This window comes from Passer domesticus, chromosome 1 (assembly GCF_036417665.1).
Source record: "Passer domesticus isolate bPasDom1 chromosome 1, bPasDom1.hap1, whole genome shotgun sequence".
Lineage (NCBI taxonomy): Eukaryota > Metazoa > Chordata > Aves > Passeriformes > Passeridae > Passer > Passer domesticus.
In genome coordinates, this window is record NC_087474.1 from 92,330,176 (window position 1) to 92,355,850 (window position 25,675).

At 36.6% G+C, this 25,675-nt stretch overlaps 1 protein-coding gene across 13 annotated transcripts in view; it reads right to left on the reverse strand.

The window, feature by feature from the left end:
• Positions 1 to 25,675, reverse strand: part of COBL (cordon-bleu WH2 repeat protein) — a 157,573-nt gene that overhangs the window by 36,505 nt on the left and 95,393 nt on the right. For 10 of the 13 annotated variants that reach the window (XM_064429492.1, XM_064429479.1, XM_064429485.1 and 7 more), the window contains 2 exons: positions 15,811 to 15,949; positions 12,681 to 12,851 (listed from right to left, as the gene is read on the reverse strand). In XM_064429492.1, coding sequence (XP_064285562.1) covers positions 12,681 to 12,851; positions 15,811 to 15,949 — 310 coding nt within the window. Of the gene's footprint in view, positions 1 to 8,682; positions 8,928 to 12,680; positions 12,852 to 15,810; positions 15,950 to 25,675 lie in introns of those variants that run through there. The other 3 variants (XM_064429504.1, XM_064429508.1, XM_064429495.1) reach the window with 3 other exon arrangements.

Below are 25,675 nucleotides of genomic sequence, written 5' to 3' on the forward strand. Positions count from 1 at the left end.
AGTATCAGATCCTACTTCCACTGCAGCAGTTAGGTTCTGCCCCTGACTTCAACAGCAGCAGGATCAGACCGTTCACTGATTAAAATGCAAAGCTGCAGATATCTCCTGCATGGGATGAATCCCCACAGGGAAAATTTGTCTGCATTTTTATTCATGTGAAGCATTTTAAGGCTTTCATTTACACAGTTCATTCAATAATAATGTGCATGCTGTATAATGGGGTACCTGATTAAGCATGCTTAAGTGCTTTGCTGGAGTGGGGCCATTTCTGGAATTTGAAGGTTTGCGATGATCATATGCTCAAAATAGGCAAGCTAGTTTGGGGAATTTCTCACCTGAGTCAATGGGCCTAAATAGGATCAGCATGAAAGGGGGAAATTTGGAAATGGCTTTGAGTTTCTTTCTTTTCAGCATCAGTTCCTCCTCAAATTAGGCTGAGAAGGTCACCCAATTGTATGTTTTAAGCTTGTCTATGAAACTCTCCAGTAACTTTTAAACTGGCTACCATCTTTTCCTAAATGAATCAGGAAGGATAAGAGCCTGAACTTCAGTTACAAAAGTTTAATAAAAGAGGTAGAAGGACAGAGCACAGAAACTTTCTTCATATGCATGTAAAAGCTTATTTTCTATTATCTACCAGGGATACTGAGAGAAGGATGCCATGAACAATAGCAAAACTTCAACCCCAAGTGTGATGGGGTTTATATATCAGAGAACTCAGTCATTAATACAGAAGTTCAAAAGAAATGCTTACTTGATGTGGTCTGGGGGAAGAAAATAAGAAAACAATGAAGAAAAAAAGAAAGGAGGAATTCTCAAATATTTTTGATTTTGAAAATCAGGAACCTCAAGGTCCTGGGATGTTAATATCCATCTATTTTCCCCCTTTTTATTCATTATTATCCTCTCTCTTTCCTGTTCTCATCCCTAATTAAAAAATCAAAGACTATTAACAAAAAGAAAGGCACCTTCTCTTTTAAATCCCAAAGAACCAGGTCACTTTTTTTTCCTAAAGCCATTATCTAAAAAGTGTCTTTGAAAAAAATTTTAGCAGGTGTGACTGGCCACTGTTGCACTTTGTACAGTACAGTTTGTACAGTAATGCTCCAACATTACCTAAATTCTCCTGGTTGGTCATAATTTCAGCATGGTATTATAAAACTTTCCACTCACCTTGCATCAGCCCCTATCAAACCAGCACAGAATCAAGCTGGTGGTTTGTTATTACTCTTCTCATTACAGCATGAAAATTTAAAGACTTTTGTCTCAATTACTATCAGCCTGCAAATTTTCTCACAGTCAATTTAAGTCTGTGGAAAAAACCACAAGGAGTTTCCCTGTGCAAGGATTTTTTGTGTAAAAGAAAGCAATCAATACTTTGCCAAAGCCTTGTATTATGAACAGTGGCATGTATTTAATGTACTCTGAAAGTGCAGAAAAGACTTTCTAGTACAGTCTGTGTCCTTTGTAAGAGCAGACTGAAGACAAATGATTTTATTTCAGGAACATCTGAATTCCACTGATTAGAATGATGAATACAGAACAGGAAAGCTGCCAGGTACAGAGGAAGCTGGGCATGTCCACAAGGGAGTGGAGCAAACAAGCAAATTACAGTATATGCATGCCTTTTTTTTTTTTTTTTACCTAAATGTTTTCATTTGGAAAACTTGGACAGTTGAACCTTTAAGTTTCTTTAACTGACCGGTCAGTTAATCAGCATATTGTTCTAATTCTCTGAAGGCAAGCAGAGATGGGTTTTAGAAATGAAAAATAATCAATAAAATATTCACATACATTGTATTTAATTGGAACAGGATCTCTTTGGGTAAAAAGGAAAAGAAAGAGTAAAAAAAATATGTTTCTTATTTTTGGGGAGAACAGTGGCATAAAAGTAATTATGTCACTCCTAAGCATTGATTTAGCATGTCTGAGACTGGGAGCACCCAAAAAGGGTTTCAGAACAAAACCAAGATATCAATGCATTCACGCAGTAGTCCCCAAAGTGTCATCTACTTCCAACAACACCGGGAATTCCAAAGGGTGGCCCTTCTGCAGTCCTTGGCAGTCCACTGTGAGGCTTTCTGGAGAACAAGCCTGTAAGAGTTTGTGTGCCTTCCAAAATGTTCCATCTCTTACAAGTAAAAGTTAAGTAAACAAGGCTCTTATCTTGAACTGAAAGTCAATAAGTATTTTTTCTTACCGCCTTTATAATTCTTATATAATTTGTCATACTTTTTATGTTTTAAGAAGTATATTCATTTAAATCTTGACTGTTTCATCCACAGATACACCTTAAAAATAGATATCTTGCATGTTCCCACAGTTTAGAAAAAAATGTTGAAAATATTTAATCATTAAGTTTTATGCTTTTACAAACTGCTAACATATTTTCCTTTTAGTTTTTACCTTCAAGTGAAAAAATTAAGAAAAAAATGGAAGAGAAAAAAGCTTACCTATGTTTTAAAGTCAGAAATGTTTTAAAATTAAAAATTAAAATGTTAAATTCATTAAAATTAAAAATTAAAATGAAAATGTTTTAAAAGTCAGAAAACAATAATTTTTTTTTTTATCAGATGCTTGAAAAGTAGAAGAATTAGTTGTTTGTTTAACAAGTAAGCAGATAATCCCCTACCAGTCTTTAACTGTTTATGGGAAGGCACCATTTATTTAGCAATTTTATTTTCACCTTTTAATCACCATGGTCTTAAAAGAAAAAAATGTATTTGTCCATCATAGTTTCTCCTTTCTCAGTCTTTCCTCCATCTTATTTTGTTTCATGTCTTTGTCCTCTATTACACCCAGCCTTTGCTTATGGTAGTAGGTTAGAAAGTAATTATTTTATCCATGCCAGGAACCACAATTATGGAATCCACAAAAGGAGCTGACAAAGAAGAAGCTGTCTCTGCTCTCAGCCTTTGCTCCCTCATGCCTGAAAACCCAGAAGTGAATGTGCATGGCCAGAATTCTCAATTTCTTAGAAGAAAGTAGGCAGACATTTTAGTCAGTGTTTTCTGACTTAGAAGTGGTAATAGGAAAAGCTGAGTATGAGCATGTCTAAGGATGGAAAAGCACTTTGGTATTAGAATCATCACCTACCTGGAAAGAGAAAAATTTTCAACAGTTTGTTTAGTGCAGCTCCATGAGCATTGCCTGCACCTGAATCAGTAGGATCTTGCACTATATATGCCGCTTAAAGCACCAACCTTCCAGTTTTATTTGGCCCATACCTCACGTGTAAAACCTAGCATAACTTCAAACTCACACCCAGGATGAAAGTTTTCACACACACACTTGTACCACATGCACATATTTGGTTGAACACAGATGTTTAGCCCCACTTGTTACTGATAAAGTGTAAGTTGTTCTGTGTGTACGGCTGTGACAACTTCCTCATATTCCACCATTCAAGGGCAGCAGAGTATGCCTAAGATGCCACTCAGTTATTAAAGGTACAGCTCCTGTAGTTAAAACCACTCTTCTTTTGATGAAGGAAGAGGACAAGAGGGAATTTTGTTTTACTTGAAAGAAACATTCACAGTTTAATCACAGACCACTTGGATTGCAAAGCTGGGCTTCAAGGGAATTAAGAGAATAAATGTCTTCACATTTACTCAGGATGGGAGAAGGGAAGCTCAGGTTTATTCCACACTACATGAAACAGGTAAGTAACCAGTTAAAAATCTAAATACCAGGAAATGTGTCTAGAAAGACTATTTAATTAACTGGGGTCCAGTCCCATACTAATGTAACCAGAAAATATTTTCTTGGATTATTCGAAGTGATTGTGCTTCCATACACTCAGACTGACTTCTGGTTCAAAGTCTGCAAAACCACAACTCTTATCTCCAATACAGGTAGGCAGCATAGTGCAGGGGAATGTAAGAGAATATGAAATTACTCCAACTTTCCAACCAGGGTTTGTACCCAGGACTCAGTCTCCTTCTTAGAACTTTCTCAGGGCATGAGAAAATGAAGCAGATCTGGTGACCCAAATTTACTATTTTCTTATTAGAAGTGAACAGAAAAAATCATCTGTCATGTTCAAGGTACATTCAAGGAATATAAAGGACTCAGTAGTTGATACCTGTTCAGTATGTTGCCAGCTTCTAGTCATTCATTCTTTCTTTGGACTTGATGCTTTCAATGGTCATTTACCACTACAAAATGGTACCAGAGTACTACACAAGAATATGCAATAAAAAAGGAATAAAGCAGGGGATTCTTGCAGGGAAATACACAACATCACCTTTCCCCTTAGCTACCTCAGCAAAAATCAGCATTTATTAATGTAAGCTCTTCTGGATAAACAAAAAATTAATTATGTCACTTTCTGTTTTGTCAACTTATGAATTTTAACAGTGGACTTCTCTAGCCACAGAGCTGCTATAGCAGAAGCTTATGAATAAGAAGTGTAAACAGAGACAGCAATTTTGTTTCACTGTCCTTGAGGAGGGAGTCCATAGTTTTACAATGACATCAGAAAACAACATGGCTGTAATTTTCGAGGGATGGAATAAGTTCCATTCTGTCTTCTATAATAACATGTATTTTTGTATGGAACGCTAAATGGTGCCTACTGAATGTACTAAATATATATTGAGAGTCATGGTAGTGACTGGAAGCCAAGCTCAGAAGACAGAACTGCTATCATACTTACACACACACAGCCCAGCTCTCAAAAAGAGGCACTTTTATACTGTGAGAGAACAGTAAGGAGGGCTTAAACGGGCTGTACACATAAATGATGAGGGTATGAGAATCATGACCACCAAGTTTACTTTAAAAAAGCAGAACAAAGGGACAGACAATGGGCATATGATTGATTGGATGGTCATATGTTTAATAAAGAAATGCACCATAAATCTTTGCAACTCATCATACAATTGGAAGTGGATGATTTCTCTGCCAATCATTCTTCCTTGGCACTTACTGGAGCACTCTAGATACCACGAACAGCTTTAAATAATTCCAGTTCAAAACCAACAAGAAGAGAAATATTTCCTTTTTCCATTTATATATTTAGAATATTTTTCTCTGTATTTCACCTACCCAGAGTAATTTTCAGTGCTGCATCAGTAGCACAATTTCTGAAGATAAAAGTGGAATGAGTTCAAAGTTTAGTATTATTCTACAGCCTTGTCACTAGAAAAGGAAAAAAAAATCTACCTGCCCAGTAAGAAAGACAAGATTCATTTTGATTCTTAAAGATTCCAACTGTAAGGAAAAAACCTGAAAGTATTAAATGTAGAAAAGATATTTAAGGATGTTTTGAAAATCAGAGATTTCAGTCTCTAAGTGACTGAATTGCTGGTAATGAAGTAATTTGTATGTGAAAGAAGATGGGTATTAAACTCATCTGGTCATGATTTTAAAATTTTAGGACTCAAGCTGATAAAATCCACCTAGCAGAACACAGTTTATCTGTACTGGCATTAAACCTGACCTACTCCTATGCACTTACACATATTTTGAGCACGTATACCAACCATATGCACTACCTACCACACTTTGGACACAGCTGCTATAGATACGAAGGCAATATCTATGCAATATAATAGACACCCCAATATGCCATCATATTTTGAGAAAGCTTAAAACAAAAATTTGAGCTTGCATCTTGAAGTTGCTGCCACAGTGGCATCACCCGAAAATATAATTTTATCTTCATTTTCTTATTTGTGAGGAAACTGATTTTAAAATAATATAGAAACAAAACTATTTTTTATTTTTAGTTGCAGAAAATTAAAGAACAGCAACTACTCCAAAAACTAAAAAACTTTGTGTAAGTTTGGAATCTATCAGGTTGAAATTCACTTCTAGTATTTTTTCTTGCTCCCCTTCTGCGAATCTGGGACAACACCGGCTCCCTCTGGTGGGCAATGTACAAAACGATTTCGGTAAAATCTCGTGCAGCACCAAGTTTACTTAATCTGTTTCTAATTAACTGGTTTTCGTATGGATTGAGAACATTAGGCTCAATCATAAATTATACATCTGTCCTTATTTCCTAAGAGCACTGAATATCACTGACATTGGAGTTGTAATACAGGAATTTGTTTTGATTTATAAGTTATCTTGTCATTTATTTGTTTTCCAGAAAATGCTCAATGATATTTTCCATTTTTATTGACTGCTTATTTGATTTTCACCCCAGATATCTTAACATGAAGGACAGAATTTGAACAAGGCTGTTTGGTAGTGCAGATAAATCCTGAGTATATTAAATGTGTTTCTCACTAATTCTAGTAATAGCATTTTGGTGAAAAAGTTTGTTATAGTGGTGAATATGTTATTAACTTTTCCATGTCATTCTCACTACACTTCCAATGTCTCCAGGGTTAAAATAAAAGGAGTAAAACCAAGCCAATGTCCTTTCATATCACTGCTGACCTAAGACTCCATCAAAGAAATCTAAAGTGATACTCCTTCCTGTTACTGAAAATGACAGAAAAAACCCATTTTCTTTCAGAAGCCAAGTTGAGGAGCTCTTACAAATCCTGAGCTGTAGCTTGGAACAAACAGGAATTCCCCTCAGGGCTGAGCTGGTGCTCATGACCCAAACTTCCAGTGAGTTCCCTGTCCTGCAATCATGCTTTCCTTAAACTCCTCCGTGCACACATGCTATTGTGCATCAATAGTTCTGAGAGAGAGTAGCTGTGCAATTCCACCCAACAGGTTTGGATTTCATGAGTGTCACTGAAAGTTTTTTCTGACACCATGTAGAGTACTGGGAGGTTTCAAACTATGCGAATGTCATAGTATAATTTCTTGTAACTAGGATGGTTTCTTGTAAAGCCACAGAAATCTTTCTTCTATATTTTTTAAGTTCTGTTCAATAGTATACATGTATCTGTAATTTATGAAATCATAATAAGAAAATATGAATGAACATAAGCAATGATCCTTTTTAAATACTGAAAGGCAGAGCTTGCTAGCTTAAGCTGGTCTTTAAGACATTTAATCTAAGAATTTCACAAAAATGTTAATTCCCCTGAATATATTTTAGAGGCAAATTTTGCATTTAAGTTAAAGAAAAGGTAAATTAAGTGTAAATAATGAACTTTTTGAGATTTAACTTACAGCTTCTAAGAGTTTGAGGAAGCTACCTGAAAAGAGACTGCTATTTGTAGGAAACAGCTATGTAGAGAGAGGCCATAGCTGTGTCCTTTCAAAGCTAGGAGATTTTTTCATTAAAAATGTGATTTTGTTGCAATGTGTTGTTTTGTTGTTTTGCCACCTTTCAGAGACAATGGTGTCAACGGAAAGAACTGCTTTGACAATACACAGTACTTTGTACTCAATATAAAACACTTTGTTTCACCACTTCATTATTTTTACACTACTTTGAACTCCATGGGCCATGTAACTGTGGAGTTACAAATACGATGCAAATAGAGCAATGAGAATGGGTAAATTAGATTCTTAATCTTCACATTGTGAACACCTACTTGTTTTTTTGTTGGTTTTTTTTTTTTTTTTTTGAGAGAAGACTTACAATTAAACCATTGTCCTGTCTTAAGAAGGTATTACAAAGTACCTGGCAGCTCAGAAAGTTCAAATCCACTTCACTTTTATTACAAGACCCTTAGGGTACTAAGTATACTTTCTAAAGAATAATTTAAAGCTTACTAACTACATGTCATATTTGTATTAAAAACTGTCAAACTCCATTTTAGTCGTATTTCATATTATCTGTAGGAATGCTTTGCTTTCTTATTTGCCATTTTGCCTGCCTGGAAAGGAGTCAAGATTAACATGATTATTTGCTTGAGGGTAAAACAATAATTTTTCATCATTTAAATTAGAGTTATGTATTGCAAGTCACTCATTTAAATAACATGAACATCTTAAAGCACAGTACATGTGAGGTCAGAATAGTTCTGGGTGTGTGCATCATTACATTACAACTCATAAAGCCTATGTTTGTAGCTCAGGATTATTAAAAATACATGTCTTATGGGCCGTTCTCATGAAGAACTTCCTTTAGCACAAAGAAGTTTTTGCTAAGTACAAACCTATGGATGATATTTTAATTAGAACTCACTGACTATTTCTTGTACAAGTGCAAAAAGGAGACTTGTAGAACAAGATGTATCTTTGGCAAACAGTGTTTGTGTCTTTTGTTACAGAAATAGAACACACACCTCGATTTCCACAGCATGTCTCCAGCATAAAGATAAAATTACTCATATTAAGCATAAGTAAAGAATACGAATCAGTGCATTTGGTATTGGTTCTTGGTATTCCTTTTAAACCCCTTACAGATGCAACAGATCTTCCTGTTTCTTTTGTCTGGACAGCTTGATTGATAGCCAAGATACAGAAAGAATCTTGCACTTCAACTTGACTAGGCCACGCCCAGTACTAGTTTTGTTCCAAAGGAACAAAATGGATGTAATAAAAGGAAAATAGAGCAAATAGGGAATACAAAACTTTATCCCTAGAGAAACAGAAAGCAAAAACAGAAAAAAAGAGTTCTTAGAAACTTTTCATTAAAACTTTAAACAATATGGAAAGTAAGACACCCTGTCCCAAGAACACACTCTTCTGCAACACCAAATCAAAGCAAACCACGGCTCAAAATAAAGAGAATCTTTTGGAAAAGAATGACAGATAATCTTTCCGAGGCTGATATATAGATTTATATAACACACCATTCAGTTCTGGACCATACATCTCACAAATGAGTATGAACCACAGCCGAAAATAATCGATAGTAATTAAAGAGAATGTGCGAGTTTAAAAAGAAAAGAAGCCAAAATCTCGGTCAAAAAAAAAGGTTTTTTTCCCAGCAGAGGAGGAAGGAAGGCAACAGAAGAATCAGGGTAGCAGAGGCAACAGGAGGTTCAGAAGTATGAAGGTCATAGGAAGAGACAAGGTCTGTCAGACACGCTTCGAGTATGAAGGGAATGATGCACAACAGTAAACTGTCGGGGGAAAAGAGTAAAAGGATAAAGTTATAAGTATTGTGTAGGTCAGTCTGCAGAATGGATAGCATGCTCAGTAACATTAAAGAATCAGATGCTCAAAAGAGGTGTAGGTGCATGGGCACATGTGTTAAAATTTGGAATTCCACAGCTGCTCCAACTGCCTGGGTTCATGTATAAGCTAACTCAATCCTAACAATACAATACTTACTGATACACAGTATGTCTGTGAATTCTGCTTTACTTGGCCTGAATTTTATTTCTCCAGAAGGAGCAAGATAGATGATATTGGAGATTCAACTTCATTCTTTAGCCTCAGATTGCCTGAATGAGTAAGAGTAGTGATGGCAATAAAAGTCTCCTAAGCTATACCTGCAGGCGTACTTGCTTTAAAGACCACCTCTGAGAAAGAAAAGGCTGGGTCACTTGACACATGCCTTATGAAGCAGTGTACCATGACAAGCCAGCAAAGCTCCCTGCACAGCAGCCCTCAGTTCTCAGTTGATGTAGAGCCAAGTGTAAAAGAGTGAAGTTTTCTCTCTGTTTCTACCCATTTTTGCTTCAAAGCTAACAAAACTCAACTCTTAAAATCTAGCCCTAGAAGACTAGATATACGTCTAAAGTGACTGAAGAAATACAATTGAACTGTTTGTGAAACTGTCAACCTGATTGTATTACCTGTTCATATATCAGTGATATAATGAAAAAAAATTAAAAATTAGATATATATCCAAGGCTCTTTTCCATTCTTGTAGTACCTTAAAATTAACCTGGTTTTACTCATCAACTGCTAGTATGCATGTCACCTACAGAAATTAAAGTAGTGTACCCACTCCTTCACCCCTTGAAGACCTTCTAATTAAGAGATGTCTCACTATTTTGATCTACAGCAAAAAACAACGCCAGGTTCAAATAATTACGCCATTTCTTCAAAGAAATAGAACTTTCTGAAATTTACAAATCAATCAGTTGTTAAGTCCTTACCCAGTGTGAGCCCTGAGTTCACTAGTACTTTATCCAGTGCCAGAGTGAAAAACTTAACTTCAGGATCTCACTCTACAGGAAGACAGAGTATATTGTATATTCTTTCCCATAGAGCTTTTAATTTCCTACTGCATATCTTAATAATAGTCCATAACTAGCCAAATAAAGGGCTAACTGTGGAGTTTCACAGAAATACTGAATTTACTCTAATGAGCTGGCTGACATTTCAAGGCAGCATGTTTCAGTTGCTTGTCTAGGTGCAGCAGTCTTTCGCTACGTGTATTCTTTACCTCAGGTAAGTATCACAGAGCTTACCATCAACTCACACATTTGGAACTTCATAAGCAATATGACATAACCAAACACCATGCAACAATCTCCATCTCTGCATTCCCAAAGTATAGTCAATCTTAGAATCAGGCCGTGAACAATCTGATTAGTATAAGGAAGGAGAAAGGATCCTATAAACACATGAATTTAAACGTGCACACAACATGCAGCTAAGGTTCTACCAGACCAAATGTTAGAGAGAAGATTAAGTAATTAGGATAAAAAGATTTAAGACAAAAGACTGCAAGGAACTTCTGTACTCTTGTTTGTAGAAGAGATTCTTAAATGTCCTAAAGGGCATGTAATACAGAAAAGCTTGAGTATCTTACTAAAGGCTATACTCATGAATTCCACTCCACATAAATTTGGAAAAATCAATGAACAATGATTTCTGTGTGTTGGGAGGAAGAGAGGGAAGGAAGAGAGGGAGGGAGGACAGTCCTTCACAGACAGTGGCAGATCATAAGGCGTGAGAATTTAAACTCCACGTGATCAGAGAATTTTAACTTCTAAATGGGATTTTTTTTTTCTCATGGAACACATACTGCTGTTGACTGTCACGCATCCACAATTGTTATCAGAGAAAGTGGTTTTGAGAGTGATTTCAGAAAAAAACACATCTTCTAACAACACCTGGCATCAGCAGTTTATCCTCCTCCCCACCTCATTCTATGAGAATACACTTTTACTGAGTAGAGTTAGGAAGATTGAAAATTTTGTTGTTCTTTGAATCTACCGCCCAAATCTTATTTGCACTGCTTGAGGCATTCTCAGGCAATAAAACACATCATTGCAAAATGTTGTTCTTACAGGGCTCAATCACTATGGTATCTAAGCACCTTTCAGAATGGCATTAGGCAATGTAATTAGCATCTGTCCTACCTGTGCTGCTGTCTCTCATGGGTACATCTATACACACTTCTCTTGTGTAAATCTACAAACTTATCTTTACCTAGGTAGGACAAAGCATAATTACAGAGCTAAAATTTGTCCCTCTCCAACACTGATGCTTTAAGACTAAAATAAGTACCCACTAAGCTCTTGCTCTCAGTAAATTGAGGACAATAAAAACTCATGTTATGTTCCTATGTACGAGCTTAATCAAATCCTTTTGGCTGAGATACTTTGTTTGTTTAAGAGCAAATGATCACACTGATTACATCAGGGCTGCATTGATTAAAGGGTATTTGATCAGCAAGGTAGATCAGGAAAGCATTGCAAAATAACAGCGATAGAAACTCAAATGAAGCAGAAATATTAATGCAAAGAAGGCCACAATGGATTTTTAATAAAGAAAACATCGCAGGAAAGCTGATGCTATCTAGAACAAAAAAGAAGATTTTAAGTACGATATGATTTCTGTGCATAAACTGGTAAATATATCTTAGGGTTAATCCTCAATAAGATTCAGGTTTTCTGTTAGGATGATCTCCTTAATTTCCATAGTTAGCTCCAATAAAACTTAACAATTTGTATTTCCTCAGATTTGAGAAATAATTTAGCTTTAGGTTTAGCTGATAATCAACAGCAAACACATCCACATTAATCTATCAGAGTAACTGCAACCTGCAGAGTACTTTTGGTAAACATAAGGTCCTGGAAAGAGACCTTCTCTCAAATTAGTAGCTAATGGAGACATTTCTCTATTCCATGGTTAGGAGACACCCTCCAAGTCTTCAAAGGAAGTACATCCATGAGATGTCATAACGTGCAGAGCTTTGCTGCTTTTACCAGCTCTACATGGGTGTGCAGGGCAAGCCCACAGGGAACATAATACATGATCAAAGACTTGGATTGTGTACAAAGATTTAAAGGCAGTCAATGGATAAGCATGAAAAAGCAGCATGAAAACATGCTTTTCACAAGTACATGGGCATGCGAAAAATATTGTACTTCTTTGTCTGATAACTGTTACGCCCCAAGGTGAAGAGCACACAAAGGACTACCCAGAAATCCCAAGAAAGATGTACCCATTAGGACTGGAAGGCCTTTAACAATATACAGCGCCTGTAAATGGTTTAATTTTCTTAAGGAAGACACTGTAGTTTTCAGCCTAGACTGATAGACCCATTGACTCTCAAAGGAACTCATCTCTGGGGAGACAAAAAAATTCTTAGTACAGAAAAACAAACTTGGGGAATTAATAAATTACAAAAGATTTTTTTTTCCCCAGTTGAACAAAGCAACAAAGCTTGATGGTTATTTTAAAATGCTGCTGTACAATGATCAGGTATCACGTGCAAAACTCTCTCCAACCATTTTGCTCACTTTATATTAATTAGTTACACTGCATTGGGCATTTTGAAAGACAACAGGCTGGAAAAAGGGGGAAAAACAGACATGGATGTCTAAAGAGCAGAGAGGAAAGTCTGGAAAAGCTACTCCTGAGAGTAATCATCAATAGAATGGAAATGCAAATACATATATTTTCAAACATACGTTTAGGTACCAGCTCTGTTGGTGCTGTAACATCTGCTTCTCTGTAACACACTGTTGGATCCACAATGTCACTGCCAGGAGGAGGGTAAGGTGGGGGTGGGGGGATCACTAACTCAGGGGGACCACGAGTGGTGCCCCTAGGAGGCTTTTGTGGCACCTGCCGTCCATCACCTACAGGGGGATCAATTGACTTGTTACTTCATTGCAAGATAATGATCACTCTGTTAATTTTTATTTTTTAAAAACACATTGATTTTCCCTTACCCACACCCAAAGTCTCTCTGGATCTAGTTCTGCTCTTATTTACATCCAAATAATTAAGGGAGAAGGAAAAGGTGTGTCTTAAACCAAAGGCAGTGGGACTAGAATTGAGCCTAGCCATGTACACATACATGTACATTACAACTACCAGTTAAAATCACTGGTTTTGGCAGGCATAAGGACGGAGAAAAATAGGTAAGCTAACTAAACAAATTGAAAAACATTGTGTAAGAAAATGTGAAAAATGTGTTTTACTTTATCTGCTGAAGTGTCAAACTGCCTGAATTTGTTGACCTCTCAGATACTTTACATGACTGTTTTCCTGACTCTGAGAGAAAGAGGAAGATGCCTTAGGTCACTGTTTTGAAGCAGGTGTCTTACAGGCTTTTCTGCTCCTCTTTTTGAGTCAGTTTTCATTATTTTGACATTTTAGAGAAGCAGATGATTAAACTGTTTTTAGCAAAACGGTGTTTGAAGCTATCAAAGGAAATGCCCATAACATTGTCTGGGGGATTATTTAAAGAGTATGTTCAATAACTAAAGAAATACATGTGTCTTTGCACTGTACTCTGTGAACCACTTTCCATGTAAAAAAGCCAGTTTGTACTGTACAGAACTTGAGCTACTGTTATTTGGAAAGTCCTTAGAGGTTGAAAGTGCACTGAGGAACCATGACTACCTGCTTGTTCTGCTTTCATACCCTGCCTCAAGCATGTGCTGTGGTCATTGCTGAAGATGGATGCTGGCAGAGACAAATGTTTGCTCTGATCCATTCCTACACTCTCTGGCTTGTGCTTTGGGGATGCTGAGAAGGGAAGCAGCATCAAGGGGTAAGAAAAAAGATTAAACCATGACGATTTTTTACTTAGCACTAACTAGCTTCCAGAGGAGTATCCTTCAGAGACACAATTTAATGCTGGCAAATGTGCAAGCCCTTTTTTACTGCTTTGAGGAAATTTGGCACAATACTTTGGTGTCATAATAACTGATTCAGTATTGAACATTATGGAGAATCTGCCAATTTGAAAATGTTTTTGATAGGATCTTTTGCTTTGATTCACATGGCTAACTTGAGAGGTACACAGGTATCTTTAATACTTTTTCCATCACGTGGCTGACTATTTCTTGCAGCACGTTTTTTCCCCTCACCAGAGTCTTGCTTTTCTTCACAGCTTTTCTCTCATGCTTTCAGAGCCATCTGTGCTTTCTCATTGTTTTCCTGTAAGGGCCCTGAAGAGAGGCTGTTTTACCAACCCTCTCCAGCTGTAACATTTTTTCTTGTTAATGAACACATTCATTCAAGAAAGTAGCAGAAAACAAAAAGCACTGAAGACAGGGCTACTGTGGGACAAGTTCTTTGTCAGTGTAAAATAATAAGGCTCCATTAAAGCAACCGATACTGCAGAAATCCTACATGAGCAGAGCACTCCAACAAGCACTTATGTACACAGTACTGAACAGACTAGAAGTAGCTCTGCTCTGCTATATCTCATCTGTAACATTTGAGCACCAATACAAAAGAAAAAGAACACTTATAAAAAGTTAAAGCAATAAATGTCATCAAAAAGTGACCAGTAGTAGGGCAAAGCATGAGAAGTGGTAGAGTGTGACCTCTGCAGTGATTAAAAGTAAGCCAATTTGGTGAAAACTCCTGTGTTATATGGCCCAGCAATAACACTGCCCTTAGAGAGTTTAAATAAGAGATGTCAATGGAGTTGAATATGTCAGATAATAATGGATTCCTGCTGCTACATAAATGCTGAGGCATTAAATGTGAAGCATCTACTGAAAATAAATGTTGGAACAAAGCCAAGAGGTTTCTTACTAAACTGTGAGGCATTTGTAATGTAAGCAATTATGTATGACAGAATGTCATATCTGGATGTCTCAGGCATTTTATGAAACATGAGGTCAAAGGCATGAACTGAAGTGCACTGAGTGTGTTACAGCACTTGAAGAATGATTCTCTTAATGTACTGAAAAATGAGTTCCAATATGTGGGGTCATTATCTCATAACTTGACCCATTATAAAATCACTTTGCTTGCTAGAAGCATAATCTTGGTGTCCTCACTCAAGCAAAGCTCTCACCAATTTGAACAAGCTACGAGGCAGATAACAACAGAGGTCTGGGAGAATGTTTTTCAGTTTTCCTGTGTGAGTAAATGTGGTGCCACATGCAGCTGAAGCTACAGTTTCTTTTGTTGAGTCTAGGTACATATGGCATTCCTTTGAGAGCACCGGTTCTTTTCTTCTACTGATTAGCTAAAGAATTATCAGATCTTGATTTTTAATAAAAGTGAGGATGAAATTTAAAAAAAACCCAACTTTACTTTATATGGGCAGTTGATGCCAAACTGTTGGAGGACTATATAAAAATGAAATGCCTTCAGGCTTTAGAAACATGAGGAAATACTGAACCAAGTTGACTGTACCTGGGTCCTGGCAGAACTTCATGGCTTCTGATGCATTCAGTATTGCCTGGCTATCTCCATTTATTAGCATTTCCATTTACTATTTCTGTATTTCCATCTACTAGCAAACCAGTCATGACCTTCAAGGTGCAGAATAGGCCCGGGGCTAGTGCTTTTGGATATAAAGTTTGTGCCAAATATTCAAATAATCTGATGAGTGTTATCTACATTTTACTACCCTGTGGTACTCTGAATGGTGCCATTGAAAAAAAAAAAAAAGAATATGTAAAATACAAACACTTATTTCCAGACTTTCATTCTGCAGAGAAATGTAGTTTTTCCCCCAAGTTACAAAAGTTTCCAAACTCACAGCATAACAGAATTAAGGCAACTTCAAACACTGAGCATTGAAAACACATGAATAGGGTTATTCAGGAGAAAAAAAACGCTTCTCACCCATTGTGCTCTTCCTCTTGTCTTCCCTGTCTTCTGTCCTGTTTGGCATGGCAGGAGTGGGTGGAGCAGACGCAGCTGGTGGAAGAGGGGCACGCCTCTTCTTTTTCCTTAAATCATTCAGGGATGCTCCTTGTGATATCTAACAAAATTGAAAAATAAGCACAGTAAAGGATCTATTTTGCTGATGTTGTAAATTTTCAATAACCCAATAACCAAAAAAAAAAGTGTTTGCTATATAACCTAATTTCTCAGCGCAGTATATTTATAATGAGCAATTATAGTGACAACTGGAGATTAAAGAATTACAGTAATATTGCACTCAGAAAAGGAAAGAGACAAGAACTGCTGATGAATGTCACAGCAGAAATAACACACTGGTAGGCATTTGATGGTTTTGGAAAAAGTGAACTAGAGAGCCCAACAATCAGCAAAGCAGAGTATGACACTATGTGTGTTGTTAAGCTTGAGCCTTAACAAGATCTTTTCCCATTGGTTTCTTCAGACCTTAAATTATGGTTAAATACTCCATTTGGCATGTATAGAGAATGAACTCTCTCTCATTTCTTTTATTTTCCTCTCAAATTCTTGTCTAAGGACTTCTGAGAGAAAATCGGGATTGACTGTTCACTTGCATGATGATATGAGATCACACTGTACTCTATTCATGCCTACTGGACTTCACAGACATGCTTTTGAAGATCTGTAACACCTCTGCTTCCAATAATTGCAACATGTTGGTTGCTATGCCAAGACTTCATTACTGTTTGTGCTTTTAAAAATATGAAAAATGTTATTACAAATGACTTGGGTTTCACTGGGTTACATAATATTTTCTGTAGCTTGTTGGAACTTAGCTCTACTTCCTTTTTCTGGAAAAATAATAATAATAAAACCATGTAGGAAAATCTGTGGAATTTTTATATTTGAAAGGTACTGACAACACTAGTCAGTACCAGGTGTTGCTGAGGCAGAGAGTAATGGTGGCTGCCCACATACAACATGCTGCTGCTATTCCACCAAAAAATTTTTCAGTTCTTTGATTTAACTGCTCTGTCTATCCCAATGTACCTAATATGCCAAACTGCAGTGGTTTTCTACTATTTCAAAGGCCTAACTAATACAAATAACAACAATCATATTAATAATATTTCCTTTAATCCAGAGGATTAATGGATCCTCAAAATACAATTGTTGTAGGAGAGTTCATTAAACAAATAATGGCTTCACACTGCTTAAATCTACCAACAGACTTCAGAGAAAAGGCACTCATTGACAGCTTTCCTTTCCTACGTTGAGTAAAAAAATCTGAGAATAAATGAATTTTATGAAGATTAGGATATGAAAAGAGTGTCTTTCACTTAACCTTCCATTTTAAAAGTATGCAGGAGGGTCTTACATTTTAAAAAAAGAACCCTTCTGTTCCCACCTTTGAGGATTACGCTTTAACCACCATGCCATGTGCCATTTGGACACTCTCCATCCCTCGGGGAACCTGCATCCTGCGGGGGAGAAACTTGGTAGTAACTACATTGGACATAGAGCACAGCAACCAGGATGAGCTGCAGCTTCGCACCAAACAAGGGTGGGAAAGAAAGGTATCCTGGTCCTAATTCCTACTATCATGGATTATGTCAGCATTTTATATCAAATTTCCAGCAGATACAGATTAAAGACAGTGAGGCCAATCTAGACAAAGTTAGGCATAGTAAATGGGCAATAATGTTAGGAGTAACTAGCAACTTTGCAGACCTAAATTTTGGTCACCAAATTTCATAGAATTTAAAAAAACATTGGACTTATACCTAGAAAAGAGCACCACACCAAATGCTCAAAATAGATCCAGTAAAATTTTAGAGCTCCACTGAAAAACTTTTGCTTAATGTTATAGTGTTGCTCCATATTAAGATGGGACATTCCCCTGACAAAGAAACTGCCTGTAGTGATTAGGAAATAACAACAACTAACTGAAGTTGAAACAGAATGCCCAATATTGAGCAGAACATGGGAAACTCCATTCAGTGAAACAGACTCATCAGACTTTGGTTTTGAGAGGAATTACACCAAGGACAGCCACCTAATGCTACATTCTTCTCCACTGAAAAAATTAGCAAATACTTAAAAAAAAATCCCATTCTTCTTCCCTACATTAAAAAAACCTAACAATATGTAGGCACTTAATACTGTATCTTGATTCTTTAGGATATTACCTTACAGGAAAAAAAGAGAAAGAAAATTAATAAAGTGGTGATTTTGATTACTACAAAGTCTGCAAAATTCAGTAGCTATGGAGAACTTGAATCATCTGGGAGACAGGCACCATCTGAACTTTCCCAAAACTTCACAAGTACAAGCTTCACTTTTGCAGCTGTTTAATGGCATTTTGCAGCTTCCACCTTCACTCCTCCCTCTCTAGCCAGAAAGGTAATTTTATTTTAGGACAAAAACTGGTTGGACCGGTGATTTAAATGATAAAGCTAAGAAATCTTGACAATTAAGGCAGGAAGTAAGGAAATGTGTCTTCCCACTTAAAATGTTAGAGATCACTAATCACCCTTCTCCAAATACCAGATGAGTGAAGGATGTTAGCTTGGTATATTCAAATCCCACAAAGACACATAACTGATCTCCTATGAAGAAAGGATCCTTGTTAAAAGTCAGATTATCCTTTTCTGCTCTATTTATTCTTACTTAGTCCAATCTTCTGAGGAACATTAAATAGATGTATTGATGATCACTCTGCTGCAGTTAAAGAATAGGCTAGAAAACAGCTAGTGCATGGCTGCAATAATGAAAGTTTGGTGAAATACACACACAAAAATGGTTTTCTTATACTGTCAGCTAAGTGCAGTATTCTTCACAAACACTGTAAAAAAGACGAAAAGCTTGTTTAAAGCCAGTCATGCTACAAAGTATGTAAGAAGTGTCTAGTTCAAGAACAGGTCATAACAATTGTTAAAAGTATCTTTTCTTTTATCCCAATTTCAGTAAACCTATGAGGCTAAACATAAATGGGAAAAACACAAAGAACATTCTGTTTCTTTCTTCCAATTGTATATACAGAACCAATAGAACTCGAAAATAATTTGTTATGGCTGGCTGCTTCTTTTATAAAGAATTCAAGCTTTAACAACATTATTTGGAGTAATTTCCTATTGAAACTTTGTTACAGCAGCCTCTCTCTGAATCTAACAGAATATTTCGTAGTTTTAACATTTGTGCTTCACCTACATTTATCAATAAAAAATTATTAGATCAGCTCCTGATACAAAAAATACATAATTTGAAAAGATGTTCATTAAATTAATATCATGAACTGAGCTAGAATAAAAGAGGTCAAAAGGACCCAAATCTGAAAAACAGTACAATTTCTCTTCCCCTACTGATAAGGCAATGTAGAATAATTAAAATAAAACAACAACTACAACAAAAATCATTCAGGGCTCAAATACTCTTCGAAAAATACTTCCAATATTGCAGACAAAATATCTGAGCAAAGTGCTGAATGTGTTTTCCTACTGTGAAAGCTCAACATACTTAACAAAATTTGAGGGCTCTAGAAAAGATTTGAGAATATATTTAGAGCATAACAACAACATCATGGGGAAGTTACTTGTCAAAATTGTGTAGAAAAGAATCCTACAAGGCCAATCCTTGAAATTTTCAATCAGTAGCATTTCACAGTCACTCTACTTGCAAACAATCTGTGGAGACTGTAAGAGTGTATGTGTAAACTGTGTTTAAACTTCCTTATGTGTAAAAGTCCAGTATTTTCTTTGGTCCAGGTTGCAATGAATACAAAGTAATGAAAATTATTAAAGGAGGTCCAAGGAAACAAAAGTCACCACTACTGAAAATTCACCAAGCATTCAAAGACAAAGAGGTTCTTAGAATTCCAGTGTGAGCTCCGCTCCTTTGCCTTGTCTGTCCTCTACTTACAGGCCAGACACTAGTTTCGTATTTGTCAGCCCTTCCCTTTTAAACTTTCTAACAGAAATGTTTATTTATAAAAGTACTAAGTCATCTGGTCAATGCCAACTTTCTTTAATTCACAGACCCAACTGGGCCCAAATTCACTGCAGGTTTATGGCTCCTAAAACTGAGCCTTCTTCTGTAAGCCAGAAACTGCACCATTAAGTTGCATAGTTTGTGTTTCAAAATCCAAACCGTTCTTTCCAGTATTTTTTATAAACATTGCAAGAAACATTTGTCTTATGGCAACAGATTTTTCCTTTTACTATCACTCCTATCATTTTGCCATTGAAAGGAAAAAATCTTGAAAACCTAAGAATTTTCCAGTCTTGATATTTAACAAAATTCTCCTTAAAGCAATTTTCTTCCTGCTCAAACAACATAGCTACAGATGATACAGCTGTATCAGCAATAGAATCATGTCTGGAATAAGGACTGCTTCTAAGGGATGTCAGATTATTGTTGAGCATATGCAAATAAATAATTCTATAGCATATGATATAAACTGCGTGAAGAAAGTCCTTATACTCTCTTCCTTCTTTCTCCTTTTTATGCAATGTTGCACATCACGCATGTATTGTTTTATAGAGAAATTGGCTAATTTGTACACAAATTGTCTTATTCATGGAAACAGTGAATGACTGCAGAAATTATTTTTAGAAGTAAAGAAAAAGAACTGGAAAAAGGACACATGGATTCAATACCCAGCATATTCGCATTACAAAGTGGTTCCATCACCCCACACTGACCAGACACACACTGATTTAAGTGAGCCAGATTCTGATACACCTGCTGGCGATGATATTGTGTGGAGTCAGAGTGCCTACTGAATTTCAGAATGTTTAAAGGCAATCCAAACAGAAAAAAAAAAATCCCAGAGCTAAGCTGTAACTCAACAAACAACAGTATCAACCCAAACCATGTGTGGGACCATCTCAAACCTCCTCCTCCCACAAAAAAAACCCAAAAAAAAAAAAAAACCCCAAAAAAGCCCCAAAAAACCAAAACCAAAACCAAACAAAACAAAAAACCTTCAAATAATTAGCAGCCATATTACAAGAATTCTAAAAGAAAAAAAGATGCATACTTCATTAATTGACTTTAAAGTCTTGATATAACTGCGCTAATCCTTTATAATATTCTATGAAAGACAAGTGGTAGATTGGTATGTAAGATTTATGGGTTTAGATTTAAAGACATATTACTATGACATAACTTAAAGCAGTTGAGAAGAAAATATTTTGATCCAAGAAGAATTGCTCTAGGAAAATGAGACACATAAATCTTTCAGCTGCAGAATGGAGACATAAATCTGTCCACTAAACTTGATGATATAAAAGCTATCCTGCACAGCTGATTCTGCATTTTCACAGGGCAACAGATGCTTCAACATGCCTAGCACTAGAAACCACAAGAAGTCCCAGCTGAACATTAATGTGTCTTATACAACATTTACTCATGTGCTTAATATTCCTTGGACATCATTAGTCTTTTCACTGGCATACACTAACAAAGGAAAATTCAGTGAGCTCTCAAAACTGGGCAACTGAACTAATGAGGTGACCACTTTAAGCTACATCGAATAAAATCATCTATTCAGCACTGAACTTCCCTACCTTCTTTCCTTATTGGGTAGTACCCTGTTTCATTTTGATTACAAGATGAATGTTTAATCCATAAGTACACAAGTGCACTGAAACACAAGTATATTAGAAACTGCATTCAAAGTCTGATGTCTCCCCAGAAGCATGTCCTTACTGTGCAGAATGCATTTGTGTGGGTTATTGAAAGTACTTACTAGGATACCATGCAATACAACAACATATTACCAAAACAGCAGACACAGAGATAATAAAAAATCTAGCACACTGAAACATGTTTAAAGAGGGTATCATTTGGAAAACTTTTCATTTTGGTAAAATGCATAGGAATAACTATAAGTTATGAATTAGCAAAGAGTTTCTCTGCATTGGTCATTTTACTTCCATTCATGTTGAGGTGTTGGATCTCAAAGCCTGGCAATAAAATGAATAAAAATAGGCTTAGCTTTAAGTAAGCCATATGAGTAAGTATGCTGGGATAGCAGGACTGATATTTGGACCGACCAGACCTGATTGCTTGTGTATCTCTGGACACATCACTCTTTTGGGGAACAGATTTAGATGGGAGACTCCCAAGCTACTGCCAACTTGAATTTAAGTCCACAAGAATAGCAAGCAACTCAAGGAACTGGCTAACCATATTTCAGTCCTGACAACACCATTCTCTATTAGGGGTCTTCCTCCTGACTTTGAAACTCTGCACTGTCCTTCCTTGTGCTCTGCAGGTGTCTGTCTCACCTGATGGCTGCATCCCAGCTGCACTCCCTGCCTCAGCTTCTGAGCTGCTTTACTGCTGGAAGCACCCAGGCACTGTGGGAAATCTGTCTTAGAACTGAAGTGCCAACTGCCTCTGCCTACTGAAAAGAACCCTACCATTACTATTTTAATCACATATCACATTATTTTGCATAATTTTGCCCATAATGCTTAATTTCAGATTTATTTCATTATATAACTTTGGAGTTAAACAGGATTTTATAACATAATTGAATATAAATTATCAAAAATCAAGCTCTGACTACAAAAAACATCTCAGCCTTAGTAACAGATGAAGCTTACTACTACTGGATTTTATAAAAATTTCTATGTTCTTGTGCTATTTTATTCACAAAATGAGGAAGACAAAAGGCAAGTATGTCCTTGAATACTTGGCTGATTGGTGACAGAAAGCTAAATCAGTTAACACAAGAAAGCCAGTGCAAGGTGAAGGGGCAAGCTCATTTTTCCATCTGTTTTTATAGAACACACCCTTTGTGAAATGTCACCGCCAAGGACAGTTAAAAATTAATGTCATTCTAATCGTTAAATCCTTTAACTTGTTCAGTTAAATGTGTCAGACAGGAAACTATCCATAAACAAATCTGAGATGTTAAATCACTAAGATAGCTGTGATTTCCTTCTTTGCAAAATCTCATTTCTAGCTGCAGTATTATTTCCACTCAAGGAAATCACGCTACAACACCAAATATTTTCACATGCATTGAAACATGTAGACTACACAAGTCTGCGGATGTTTGCTTTGGCAAAGAATTGAACTTCCTCTGTTTCTCAGAATACAATGTAATTCTCCTCATTTATGTCTTCATTGAGGGGGAAAAAAAACCAACAAGAACATCTCAAACACTTAAAAATCACATTTTAAAACCACCACAAACCAATATTCATTTCTCCTCTACAGAAGTTTAAAAAAAAGGCAAAATCGACCCCCAGATTTTAATCTCATATCTGTGCACATGTTTTTAGTTAGAACTATATAATTAACAACACAAATGATCATTAATAAGAGTGTAAGATGCATAGTAGCAGTGCAGTTCATATTGCCTCTGACAACTTTGTCAACGAATTTGATATAATCGATGTAATTTTCTTAAGTGACTGCCTTTTAAAAAGGCACTAGACTAAGAATTTTATACATTATCTTTTCTTTCTCAGTCTCACATCCTGGATTATAGTCTGGATGATTGGATGATCTGCTTGTCTGTCCTTAAAAATCTCAGGGATTTGCAAATGAAGATTTGCAAAAGTTATTTTGCATATTTTTCAAATTTTTTGCCAGAAGGATGTGTTGTAGCCCAAAATCTGTTAGCTCTAGAACGTGGAAGGTAATTCACATAAACATATTACAAGGAGAACACTATCCTTTCTACTTCCAGTAAGTGACATACTTCCCTGGAGCTTTTAGATTTTTCTCTGAACTTAAAATTTTCTTCTGTAGAGATAGCCAAGTTAAATTTCTAGTGCTTAGCACTAAGTCCTAGGCAATCACCTTCTCAACTTAGAGAAGCCCTAGGCAATCTTCTCAATTTAGAGAAAAACATATCTGATTATTTCCAGTGTTCTACCTCATTCCATCAGCCTTCTTCTTCCACAGGCACATAGAAACCTGGGAAACATGGTTTAGGCAGTAAGTCAAGCAATAGTTTCTGATTCCTTTCCGCTTCGATAGGTCCATAGAATGGTTTGGGTTAGAAGAGACCCTTAACAATCACCTTGTTGGTGCCATGCCTTCCCACTGCCCCCTTCAAATTCCCACTCAAGTCAAATTCTCTCTAGCACTTACGAACACCAGCCAAAAGCCTCCAAATTTCCACAACATAAAAGCATGAAGAAGGGAGAAGAACAAAGTGGTACAGTGTCAATTAGATATATTACTAGGACTGTAGCATAACATGGCTCTACATAAAGCTATTGCCCAAAAGTATCAACTTTTATTATCCAAAATTACAAATAGATTCTGCTGTAAGACCTGTTTGAGGAACCCATCATGGCACACTGCTTGTTAGCTGGAAGTGTCAGCAACACAATACAGCTGAGCAGGACTCAAGGATTGTCTACTGGGTCTCAGGAGGTGAGAAATTATATTCTTATTAAGACAGGCATACTGCAAAAAAAATTGAGATACCTATTTCTCCAAGTGACCAATGGCAACTTTAAAGAGGATGGTGCCAGACTCTTTTCAGTGGTGCCCTGCGGCAGGATGAGGAGCAATGGGCATAAACTGAAACACACAAAGTTGCACCTCAATATAACGAAGAACTTCTTAACCTTGAAAGTGGCAGAGCACTGGAACAGCTTGTCTAGGGAGGTTGTGGAGTCTCTCTGTCTAGGAGAGAGCCCCTCTGGATGTGTTCCTCCGTAATCTGCTCTAGGGGACTCTGCCTTGGCAGAGGGGTTGGACTGGATGATCTTCAGCTGTCCCTTCCATCCCTAAGAATTCCACGATTCTGTAAAAAATAGCTTGATGTAGTAGAGAACAATTTTTTTTTATTACACCTGTGATGTTTTCCCTTATTTTCTTATTTGGCTAAGCAATGACTACGCTATTAAGCCATAGAATTAAACCTGATTGGCACAGCACATATTTACTTTGTTAATTTTTCGATTCTGTAATTTTTTACCTTTTTAATTTAGGATCTATGTAAGGTGGAGTTAGAAACAAAGTCTGAAAAGCAATGCAAACCCAGTTTCTAAATTAAGCACAGTGCTAGGGTCATTTTTCATCGCTCATTGAATGCCAGCTCTTCAGAAGTCTCGTTGTTCAAAATGATCTTTGTCTATTAACTTCCCCTAAATACCGTGCCCAACAAAGCCTCATAATTACTAGACACATACTTTCTTCTTTAATGACAGTTAAAGCTTACGATGACATCAGCCCGTTCTATTTGTCTGAAACTTGTAAGCCAGATGAAGTTTACTTGCTGAGCGTTGCAACCCTGCCAAAATCCATGGCTGCATAGAACAGTATGTTCCGGCCCTAATGTCTTGCCAGTTTTCAATGAAGTGCTTGACAGAGACCACATGTGGAGGTCAAGTGATGCTATCATGATCTCACCAGATGGTAAGCTGTGGTACCATTCCCATGGCAGGTAGTATAGTCTGTTCAGAAACAGTTGGCAACTGAACCATGAACTCACAGCCAGAAGCAACTGGATTATTGCAAAAGATCAAGAATGCTGTTGATGCTGGAAAAAAGACTATTCCAAGAATTCTTCTTGCACATAATTCAAAGATTCAACTCTCAAGACATATGTTTTCCTGAAAAATAATGGAAGTCCTCCTGCCAAACAAATCTTGCATTTTTGCATGATTACTATGCTATGCAGGTTAAATTGTAATGTAAAGACACTATAAGCTTACCTTGCTTGTGTTCTTGCATATATATTAAACATCACCAGGTAATTCCAACTTTGATGTCAATTCAGAGATTATAGCTATACAGGTTAGAGTGCGGGACTGTAGCACTTTTGAAAAAAAACAGCAGGAAAGTAGATAATGGAGGAACCTTTCAAAATTTT